This window comes from Malus sylvestris, chromosome 11 (genome assembly GCF_916048215.2).
Source record: "Malus sylvestris chromosome 11, drMalSylv7.2, whole genome shotgun sequence".
NCBI classification, from domain to species: domain Eukaryota; kingdom Viridiplantae; phylum Streptophyta; class Magnoliopsida; order Rosales; family Rosaceae; genus Malus; species Malus sylvestris.
This window is the reverse complement of record NC_062270.1, coordinates 35,276,606-35,289,179: the sequence shown is the minus strand read 5'-3', so window position 1 is coordinate 35,289,179 and position 12,574 is coordinate 35,276,606. Positions and strand designations below refer to the sequence as shown.

The 12,574-nt window shown below is 33.6% G+C and overlaps 1 protein-coding gene across 1 annotated transcript; it reads right to left on the bottom strand.

Annotated features, from left to right (window-relative positions):
* Positions 1-6,785: 6,785 nt before the first annotated feature.
* LOC126590956 (uncharacterized) lies at positions 6,786-12,574 on the bottom strand. The gene is made up of 8 exons (XM_050256477.1): positions 12,343-12,574; positions 10,939-10,976; positions 9,418-9,477; positions 9,205-9,288; positions 9,090-9,124; positions 8,022-8,107; positions 7,167-7,232; positions 6,786-7,030 (listed from the first exon to the last, which is right to left on the bottom strand). The coding sequence occupies exons 1-8, from the start codon at positions 12,407-12,409 to the stop codon at positions 6,996-6,998; spliced, it is 471 nt and encodes a 156-aa protein (XP_050112434.1). The 5' UTR covers positions 12,410-12,574; the 3' UTR covers positions 6,786-6,995.

Sequence of the window (12,574 nt, the reverse complement as noted above, 5' to 3'; positions counted from 1 at the left end):
AATAATTTTTTTATTTTGTTTCCAGTTTTTCTTCGGTCACTTTTTTCGATTCCGGTTATGACTTAGGTGGTTCTGTTTTTATTAGCTAATTAGGTTTATTAAAATCTAATTTTTTATTTATTTCAATTAAATTATGTAAAAATTAGAATGGATTTTGTATTTTTTAATGGAGATTTTACTTGTCCAATAACAACATTAGTTTTCTGTTTCTCGAGGGTAAGTTACACAAACCTGACCTGTTAGAGAGATATTATAGTGAGCTTGAAATACGAGGCGAAATATTACGTATTATTATATAATTTACTAGATAATTGATTTGTTATATAATTGCATGATGATATATAATATTCCGTCATGTGTTCTGAAAATTTTGCACCTTTGTTTTTTAAGAAAGAAAATAAAGTGTAGGTGGCTCAAAAACATCATTGGACTTTTACTACATTTAATCATCTAATTTGAAATTAATTTGTATTTGTGATGCGAATATCTTGGAATCCAAGGAAGATTTTTTTTAGTTTCCCAACAAAAAGAGGAGATTTATGTCTTTTTCTTTTTTTTTGTTAAGCGATAAATTTTGTTAGATTAGATTTTAAATTAGTCATCGATAAAATTTGAACTCACGTTGTCATGTATGAGAGGTCAATATCTTTCCACTACTATAATAAATGAACACTTGCCTTATTTTGTTTGTTTTTAACGATAATGTTGTTTGGGAGTTATTATTTCAAAAATTTATTATGCACTCTTTTATGATAAAAAAATTACAAAGAAGAAATAATGCATAATGACTCATTTTGATTGCTAATAATAATTTTTTTAAGAAAAACAATTGTATTTATGAAGATGTTTTTCAGAATGAGCTATAAAAATAGTAAATGTCATTGACATTCTAAAAATCTTATTATGCACTCTTTATAAGTTTATTTTTCTTTCTAAATATAAACAATTTGAAGTGCAAAATGAGAATGCTAGTATGCCAATAACAATCCCCGAAAAATATCTTAATAATAATTATTTTCCTTTATAAAAATAGTCCCATCTGCCAACAAAGATACACTTCCATGATATGAATAGTGTATTTTTGCTTAGCACTCTCAAGCACTGTTTTAAAAACTTCCACCTAGCATTTTTAGGCATTTGAAAATTAATAAATGATGTTTAGGCACCCGCCTAGATCGCGATTCTCACTTAGATAGAAAATAATAACTTTTATTTTGCATTTTATTTTTTTATAAATTGTAAAAGAGTTGTTGAACAAACACTCCTTATATTAATGTTCACCACCATATTTATTACTATTTGATGAGTTTGTGAGATTTGTGTCTATTAACTACACAGATTTTGAAATTCAAATTTATTTACCTTTGATAAATTGGGTGATGAACATCACCATTACTTGAGACTAGTAAACAAAATATTCTCGTAATATGAATAGTCGCAACTAGGCATCACTTATCGCAAATGTTCATCGTTTTGCATCTTGTCTGTTAAATGAAACCTATGAGATCTTCTAACCAAACAGAAAAAAAACTACGACTGGAACAATAATCAATTGGACACATGGAAGGTTATCTCATATACGAATGCATTTCACATATACGTAATACGACGATTTCTAATACGCAATTACAAGAAGTAATTTTACGTATATTAAGATAATTTCATAGAACGATTCTTTCCAACTTAACTATTAATTTTCTCTCTTGTGTACTATGTACATAGTTGACCGCTTCCACCACCACCAGCACCGCAGTATTGCATTATGGTTTCATATCCACATGCCAAAAAAAAGGGACATCAATTCACGTGGTAATGACATTTTTATAAAACAAATGATGTTATTATATCAAATGATATCAAATGCATGATAGTACTAAATCCGGAGAAAATCAATAGTCAAATATTAATAAAAATATGTAAAAAATAGAACGAGTATGTGAATATTACATCCTTAAAATGATGGAGTACCTTTTGGGGGTGGTATTAGGTATATGTAGATTCACACTTTAATCAATCCCACATGGCATAAACTAATCACTAATTATCTGTTCTTTAATTAATTTTGTTTTGAAACAAAAACAATAAATCATGAATACTTTGGTGACCAATAAAACCCACTTCCAAGAAACTCATTTACAAAATAAACAATATGTAGAATTGTTGACCTAAACATACACGCACACGCACACACACAACAGAAAATTAAAAACAAAAACGTTTTTATCGTGGTTCTTTCTCCTCTGTGTCATCCTCTTCACGAATCGGCCGTTTGACTTTTCGGTCAGTAAGTGTGTTAATTTTTTTATTTTGGTCAGAGCTCAGAAATGTGTGTTTTGAAATCAGAAATCGTTATCCTTATTGCAACTTATTTCTGTTGTGATAAGCAGAAATATGAGAGAGAGAGAGAGAGAGAGAGAGAGAAGACGACATAAATGGTATGGGCAACTTATTTCTATTGTGATAAGCAGAAATATGAGAGGGAGAGAGAGAGGGGGGGGGTGACGACTTAAATGGTAGGGGAACATTTTTATATTGCAGTATTTTTTTTACAGCTAGATCTAATCTCCTGATCTTTGTGGAAAGGAAAAAGAATTTTATGTTCTTCCTTTCGAGAATGGAGGATTAGAAAAATCTTAGCAACTTTCTCCGGAGGTAATGTGCTAATGAAACAATGACATCTGGACAAAAACGTAAGCATGCCTTTACTTCGGTGGTAAGAAGTGTAACTGTAACAGTGTAACTGTCCTATATAAGACCTTCTTGAAATTGCTACAGTTGTCTCTTCACAATGAAATAAAATATATGTTATTTTTGTCCACGTCATTGATTTAGACAAAAAACATTATGTCACGGTCAAACTTAGATTCTTTCCCTTCTTATTTTCACCTCCTTCTCTCCAGTCCTCTCACACTCTTCATTTTGTCTCTCTCTAAAAAAAATATATAAAAAATTAGCGTGTTTTAACCATATCCGTTCAAATAGAAGGGGAAAGAAGAATAAGGAAAAACAAAAGAAGGGAAAAAAGAAAAAGAGAAGAGAATCATACTTCGTTATGGTATATTGGATCTTTTTTTTTCTTTGGACTACGCGGGAATCTGTCGATATATCCGATTTAATCTTCTTGTTTCTAGACGTTCTATAGGAATAAATTAGGAATGAATAAATTACTATTCCCTTCCTTTACCAAGAAACATTTATTCCAAGTCACAACATGCGAGTCATTTTAATATCTTTCTTTGATTCCAATTCCAGAACACAAGATCCGTTTTATTAGTTATATCTTATACATCTATTTATATATCTAGCAAATCGCTATTTCATGTACTAAATATTTCCATCCATATTGATACATGCAATATTTTTGTTCCGACAACATAATGGGGAATGTATGCAAGAAGGGTACTTTCATTTCGAGTCTCATATTATTTAATATTTAATTAACTAATATTTATTTAATTCAACACAATATATTAATTTAATAATAGAAAATTTATTAAAAGAAAATAAAAGAGTATAAGAGTGGTTCGAAATGCCAAAAGAATATTCCTCACATTCAGAGTTGTAAATTACATATTTATGTGGTCCATTCTCTTCTAAATCCCAAAATAACAAGGATTGAGTTGAGGTGGGCTCATTACCTTTTTTTTTATTTCTAGCTTTTAGAGTGACTAATTAAAAAAAATAATTAAGAAACAAAAATAGAAGAAAAAAAAACGTTCAGAAATCGTTTTCTTAATTTCGGGTATTAAATTATGAATTTTGTGACATGTGTTACTTAATGTGAATGTGAGGAGACGTGAATTGGGGAATTTAGGAATATGAGAAGTAAGGAAATGTATTCAGATCAATTAATTCCTAAGTTAATCTTAATCTCAATTTTCAGGTATTCGTTTATATATTTCAAGGAGAAACCCGCATTTTCTCTAATTCTATATGTATTAGTAAACATAAGAAAAGTTTAGAGTTGAGGACATGTTTACTTGGTATTGAGATGGGAACCAATACGTATGACAATGTCATGAAATGATTCTAAACACCTGTATTATGATAAGCACGAAACACTCAAGAATCATAATGATTCTAAAATATGTCATTAATGTGGAATCCACACTTTATAATACATGTGTGTTAGTAATAAAAATAGTTATAATATCCATGTTTTAGTAAATAGAAAATTTGTAAAAAGAGTGAAGTTAAGAATCGGAAAAATACCAATACTCATTTTATATAAGTAGGAGTAATGCTATGTAGATTAATTTTTTGATCATATTTGCATTTGATGTGCATTGATAGAAAATAAGCACGTTTATCAACATTTAAGTAATAATTTAATCATCAACAACCATGTCATGTGATTTACAAAATATGCTTTAATAGATGGTCTCCCTAATATTAAGAGGTTTTTTAGTGTGTCGAGAACACGGATCAAAACCGGTTGAAAACTTGGAAAAAAAAAATTCAACCTATTGTATTATGACATCTAGTGTTCTGGAACCTGTTCCCGGCACACTGAATTTATTTATTTATTTTTGGTATTACCCTGTAAGTAAACATGTGGTTCATATCATCTTCAAAGAATATAATCCCCTTTTATAAAGATGAGATTAGTTTTTGACAAAAAAAAAAAACAAAAAAAAAAGATGAGATTAGTCTCTTTCCATATTTTGATGAAACCACCACAAATTTCCCACCAATTATACTCAACTAAGTCATGTCTTTAAACTTTCCAAATTTTCAATACATTATTTTTAGGGAATTTTAAAGAAAAGCTTCATGTACTGTTCACTTTAACGAAAAATCACATTTTTACACTAAAAAGTCAATACTGATACTATTCACTTTACCCTTTATTTTATCCTTATCGTTAAAACTCAAAATTTTCATGTCATTTTCATTAATTTTCCTTTATTTTTAATCCAAACCACTTCAGCTCCTAAGCTCTTGGAATTAGCTGAGAGTCAAAGAATGAATTAAAAATTATGATTAATCAATAATTAGATACCTATATTTTTTTTAAATACAAGAAATATTTCCATTTTAACAACACTAAAGAGAGAATTTTTAGCCAAAATATCTTGAGGTTGGCATAACTCCTTATTTTGGTCATTAAGATTTAAAATCGATATAAGTAGTCCTAAGATTATTCACTGTAAATCATTTTCGTTGTTCTGTGAAAAATATCCAATAAAGGTATTTTTGTCAAATTAACCACCCCACTTGATCTTGTGGTTTCTTCAACTTAAAAGGAGATTTTTCACAAAACAACCAAAATAATTGACAGTGAACAATTTCGAGGACCAAAGTGAGGAATTATATCAATCTCAAACACCATTTTAGCTAAAAATCTAAAAAAGAAAGAAAAATTAAACTCGGATGTAATAAATTGAAAATAAAAACCTTAACAACCATAACAATCCGCCACTTCCAATTACTTTTAATTTAAAACCACATACGAAATGGAGACTCGAATTCCTCTCTTCTTCTTTCTTAGGCTGCCGAGCAGCAGCCCAGCCATTCCAATATTTAATATCTAATCATGTCATCAAATTTGGGTTTACGAGTTGTCCATGAGAAACATTTTTTTAACTACGTATAAATATTTAATAAATTAAGCAGAACTGTTCAATCCTTACGCATATGCATATGTTGGACTCTAGCAAAGTTAACGTTCCACATCACATGGAATGTCCACAGTTTTTCTTCGCTAGAAAAAAAAAAGGACGACTTTTAACCAACGTGACTCTCTGCTTTGAGAGGGCCGTCGGGGGGAAGAGTAATCAGTTTTACCTTTACTTTGCAAAGAGCCAGAATCATAAAAATAATAAAAAAAAATAAAAAAAAAAACAGAAAAAAAAAAAACTAAAAGGTTCTTTGTTTGTTTGTATAGATGCAATATCGGCACGGGGGAGTCAAATACGGGGTCTCTAGTGCTGGGGTTGATGCCCTATGCGAGTTGAGGACAATTATAATACAACCCAGAAAAAAGAAATAAGGAGTAGCTCGCTCTTGATCCAACGGCATCTATCTTCTTAATCTTGGAAGAGGTTCTAAGTTTGAATCCGTCCCTTCGATCAAAGAAACAACACACAGAAGCATTTGCTTTCAAATTTCCACTTTCTATGCAAAAGCGAAAGGTACAAGTTGATTGCAGAAAACTTGAGCATGGACAAAAGCAAAGCACAAACACAAAGATTCATTCGTTCATAAGGATTATGCTTTTAAAAGGTTTGTGGATCATGCAGCCGCCCAATTGATGCCAAAATAAACCAAATCAGACATTTTGGTATCTTCCTTCTGTAATTTGCTTAAACAGTGGTTTAAGACCAGATTCTTTCACGTTCCATAACCTCAAACCAAGGACCATCGACAGATACGCATACGGTTGCCTGCTTTTCGTCGGTTCAGGAGGTTTGCCTGTCGAAAACCCGCCGGCCACGACTTCTATGTTTTCCATTTCAATCATTTACAATCTCCCTTATCCTAAGCCTCGGAGATTCTTTGTTCTTGTATTTGTTTAGAAAAGAATCACTACAGGTTGAAAATTTGGTTACAAGGTAGGAAGGTCGAGAGAGAGAGAGAGAGAGAGAGAGAGAGGGAGGGAGAGGGAGAGTACCACAGAAGCATTAGGTACCTGAAACGGCAAAGTTCGTTTGAACAACTCACTCACCGACACAATTTCTGCAAGGCAAAAGATACAGTGAAGAGGGAGTTGAACAAGAAATACTCACAAAGGATTACTCTGTGTGCTGAGCTCAATGTAAACCGAAACCTGTATACAGCAACTATTTCGATGAATGGTTGTTTCCCCAAACCATGTTTCCAATAAAATACGAACAATTTCCATACACTTCATAAATAAACTAGTAATGTAAAATAAGATTGCAAAAACCTTGGTAATATGAGTTTGCTTGGGCTACAGATAATACAGATAAAAAGGTCAAACGTTACAAGGAAAGCAGCCGAATTCAATTACTGGGCATCTCCAGAACTTTATTTCACTTGCGTCCCTCGCCTTTTTTCTGCTCTTTAGCTGAAATGATCATCGACCATTTTGAGTAAGGAGAAAACGGAGGAGGATTATTAAGATTTTGAACAAATAAAACATGAAAGGCAGAGGAGTATCACAAATGGGAACAAAAAAAATAATGATGAATCAGGGTACCCACCGGCCTTTTCTTCCTCTCGCTTCTTAGCGGCCTCAGCCCTTTGTTGGCGAATCATGGCTAAGCGCTCTGCAAGAACAATTTAAATTAAAGAATGAAACAAGGGCAATAGAGATGATGCACAGGAAAATAAACTACCGACTCAAATAGAGATATACAGGGTCACAGATCATATTGTTAAGCGACACAGAGAGGCACAAAACAAGGGTAACAAACGCATTGAGAAATTATTCCTATATCCTGGAACTTGATGCCGGTAAGCCATAAAGGAAAGCAAATATGGAAAACACAATATGATAATGGGTTCAGTGGAGCAATTTTATGAGTTGCATCTTTATATTAACCACAAGCATTTAGAACCAAGCAGGGATACATGTTCACATTGATATTCGGCACAACCAAACGACACTGTTAAGTATGTAGGTAAGCAAAACAATAGACAAAATTCCAAATCACTTGAAAAGTTCCAGAAACAGAACTTTCATAGATATAGCTACACACAGTGGTGTCGCATATAATCTCTAATATTGGAGTACACAAAAAGTCACCACCTAAGTTGAAAAATCTATTCAGGAAGAACCATGGATGACCTGGACATGTCTTTGATTCTTCCGTATAACTAATTGTCACTCAACTTTGGGCGAAGCATACATCTAGTTTTAGCCACTGGTTACTGGAGTGACGTATCAGCAAGGAGATATAATTACAAGATAAAATATGACTTTTCAAGCAAAAATATTGGAACCCATGTTATGTGTACGCGAATTAAGAAAATTCAGTTAACATATCATTACGTGCCTAATATAATTAAATCAACTGCCAAATGCAAAGCTGGAATTTGTCAATTTCCCACATTACCTAAATCCTTTTTTGCTTGTTCCGTTTTTCCCTGTTCCTGCAACCTCATGTACCGCTCATGAGCCTTTTGCTTCTCGATCTCCTCTCTGCAAGGGATGGACATTAAGTTGACACAATACTTGGCCTTGGAAAACTCAAAAATTTGACTCTAAGGACAACCAAATTGAAAATATTGATCATGACATTTCACAAATCAATCATATCAAAATAGAAAACTGCAACTAAAAATTATGTGACCTCAAGGAGGTTCAATCGTCAAAAGTACTATTTGGAAGCATAAAACTATGAGAAAACATCCAGTACTCCTATGAATAAAGATACATGGAATCACAGACAGAATGCCAGGGCATAAGCATAACATGAAGAACATATTTCAATAAATTCAATTTTATCCACCATTTTCCTAAATCCTTTCAGCAAAACATAACTTTTGATAAAACTATTATTTTGTTCAAGAGTGCGGCTGCCGGCTGGTGAAAATAATCTAAAAAACAAATTATAATTTACCCCTATAAAGTTCATTTTTGACAAATTATGTATAAAATTCCGCTTCCCTATGGTTCAGAACACTAAAAACAGAGTGATGAGTTAAATGCTTTAAGGGCTTGACCAAAAACAAAAATGTTTTAAGGTCATATCATCATAGGGTACAGAGTCAAAAGCCTCATACGAGGTACAGTTTAACAGATTTCATATCCATTGAACAAATTCCGGTGGTCTCTTTTGCCTGTGTGATATCCTCAAAACTAAAACTAGAAACAGGAGAAGAAAAAAAAATCCAGGTCAGCCTAGATAATGTAGGATAATTCCAGTGCTTAGAGATAAAACCGGATGCCACTATTAAAGCCTCATGCTCTATTGACAGTCTCATGAAAGATGCATTAATAATCATATATTTGATATTAACAAGTTATAAATATGTGAAAATAAAACTGAAGAAAAATGGGATAGAAGAATCATCAATGAAGAAGCAAGATTTTGTTTCACAATTTAGACACTGCTCAGATACTTGCCACGGAACTTGTTCCATAGATATTGAATGTACAGGAGGTGAGGAACATTGCATACCTTTCACGCCTTGAGAGTTCAGTCGTTTTCTCAATCTGCAAAACAATAACAGAAAATAAATTTACTATAATGAGTTAATACTGAAAATATACAAAAATTCTCTTCACCAACTTACGTCGACATTTTTAGCCTTCACATTCTTTGGTTTTACTAGATTGGGATTCTCAATTTCAATGATTCCCTGAGTGCCTTTCCGTTTCTGTGAACACATAGCCAAAATTGAAGTAAGGTACAAGTAGGAATTAGTAAGAAACGTAGATGCTTCCACATTAACAATAGAATAGTTCGATATAAAGAAGAATGGAATAGAAATAATGAGTATACTGACTTCGGATTCTTCCTGTTCTTCTTCTGATTCCTCTTCAGACTCCTCCTCTTCGGCTTCTTCCTGACGATATCAAAGAAATAAACCTTTAATATCCAGCAACAGCACAAAACTTAAATTCATCCATATGCAAGAGAAAGAGGGAGACATAGTAACAGACGAGGCAGGGTGGATATAATCAATAAAGCCACTATATAGCTCACATATGTTGCACACAATGATATCAATGGCACAAGAAATTTCTCTTTCTTAAACTGGTAATTGAGCAAAATTACTACGTGAAACTATCAGTGCCCATGTTATTTGTAGGCTTGTAGCTAATATCCCTATTTGGAAACTAAGCACTTAATAGCCCAACATTCATGGCCTGCCCATGTCATTCTTACTTTAAGTTTAATGTGTGCGTTTCACGGGATCAAAGACTCAAAGTCCTACTCCCAATGCCAGACTACAATAGGAACAAATCAGGAGAACTTATTGACTGTTTTGAAATCAACCCCAAAAGGAAGAAAAATATAACATGCTACTCAAGAAGCAATTCATATTAAGAATTCTTTTTCATTTATCGGGTAAGAGGTCGCACTTGGTGCGATGGCAAGTGCCTTCGCCCATGAGCGGTAGGTCTCGGGTTCGAGACTTGGGAGCAGCCTCTCCATAAATGGGGGTAAGGCTAGCCGACATTCACCTCTCCCAGACCCTGCGTAAAGCGGGAGCCTTGTGCACTGGGTACGACCTTTTTGGGTAAAATATGATTTTGGTCCCCGTAGTTTGGGAGAAGTTCCATTTTGGTTCCTGTAGTTTAATTTTCAAATTTAGACATGTAGCTTACTAATTGTTGCAACTTCAGGACAATGAAATAATTTTGTCAATTTCTTTCACATACTCAGAGTGTTATGGGCAAATGTGAGCTCTGCAGGGACCAAAATCAGAATACGTCCTTGCCTATGTGAGATTCATATTAGGGACACATCTATTATGGGTTTTGGGTCGATGGGTTTACAAGAGTCCTTAAAACACTGCAGCCTGCCCATAACTGTGACATGCCCTACAGGGCAAAGAAAACTTTGTTTCACACGGTCATCCTTTGCAACATGTAATGCTTCGAGGCATCCACAAAAGATGCATTCTTATTGCCTATGGTTGGTTCAGCCACGATTCACATGATTCCTATCAGCCAGAAAGTTTGGGTTACAGAACATCTTGGTTCTGTGACTTCTGCTAAAATAATTTTCCTTTGATAATATGACGGATATGAAACATCATTAAGTTAATATAGATGTCTTCGGTGCATTAATTTAACATTCCAATTCTATGTAGTCCCATCAATGCAAACTCCATAATGAGCACCTATACACTTTACATGCATCTGTGTACGTATGTATGCTCAAACAAAATACTATAAAAGCCTATTGACACCGCCGCCTCTAAAATTGAGAATCATGACAGCAGCATGAAAAGTGCAGTGTCTTCAATTAAATCATATAGGAAAAGTGTAATACAAAATGAAAAGGGGCAGATTATTACCCTTTTAAAACTACGTGGACGAGCAGAGCTACCAGCAACTGCAACCATTTGAAGTATAGACACAAAGGCAAGCTGAGTCAGCTCATAGCAGATATAAAAGTTCAAAAGCATTTGAAACAACTTTACCAATCATCCATATAATTTGATATAAAGAAAAATGTCTGAGCTTAAGTGAAACTGATATTGTTAACATCACCCAAATATACAAACTCACAAACCATTAACTTCATACAGTCTTCAGGAGTACAACTGATAAACTCATAATACAATAAACAATCATAAACAACAAATCTTAGTTGCTGATATAAAAAAAAACCTTAATTTTTTTTCTTTACATAAACCAATAAAGCCGTCCAAGAGAAACCATGAGTAGAATTAATATAGTGGAGGGAAATATTCTTTCCTAGTCTGACATATTCTATAACCCAAGCAATAGTTAAACTTCATATTTTCTTTAATTTGGTGTAAATTTCAAAGCGTCCCTACAAAGTCATGGGTTTTTCAAGTAAAAGTAGCAGGGAAGTGAAAATCTGACCGAGAATGTTTTCAGAGAATATATCTGAAAAGGGATTCATAATTCATGCACCAACCCCAAGGTCCCCAAACTAGCAATTAATAAAGCTTGGTTGCATTGATTCATTTAACCAACTAATCATCCCAAATTTCAAGCCGACCCGAGTGAATACTCCAGCAAATATATTACAAATTCCAAGGCAAATCACTACCAATAAGCTAGAAGCAACAACTTTGAACAGGTTATCATTTTCTATTTCTTACGACGGTTATCCAATCTACTGGTCCAGACTCCAGAACATTAAGCCGGGTGAAAACAAAAAGAACCCGCATACCAAAATGAACAAAATAGTCTTCAAGCCAAGCCACTACCAATAAGCGAAAGCAATCACTGTGGACAAGGTTTCCATTTTGTTTTCTTACAGAGGTTATCCAATTAACTGCTCCTAAGCTGAACTATGCAAAAAGAACCCACATGCGAAAATGACCAAAATATTCTTCAAAAAAATCAAACTTTCACGAAAAAATTACGAGCTTTTAGACTAGCTAAAATTTTACAACCAGAAATGCTTACTGAATTAATACAAATAGAACCCACATGCCGAAATCATCAAAATATTCTTCAAAGAACAAACTTTCATGGAAAATTTTACAAAATTTCAGATTGGCAACCAAAATTCCACAATCAGAAATGCCTAAAACGTTGAAAAATCAATCTAGATCTAAAAGAGCCGAAAACAACTGAGACCCTGCGCATACACATATCAATACACATATACATATACATATACAGATAGAGAGAGAAACATAGCAATTGTTCCAACCAGATTTGAAGTATAGAGAGAGAGAGAGAGAGAGAGAGAGAGATAGAGAAAGATGGAGGTTTTTTACCCATCTCTTCGTGAGTGGAGAAGTGGCGGTGGCCGGTGGGCTTGCCCTTGAACTTTCCTCTTCCCATTTTCTCAATTAAAGTTGCAGCGAGAGAGATAGAGAAGAGAAGAAAGGTAGGGATTAGAGAAAAGGGTTTGGCTGAGTATTTATAGCTGTTGCAGGCAGCTGCTGCAACTTTTTGGGTTTTGCCTCTTTGCACTTGAAACCTACTGTCTCTCTGTGGGTGTATTTT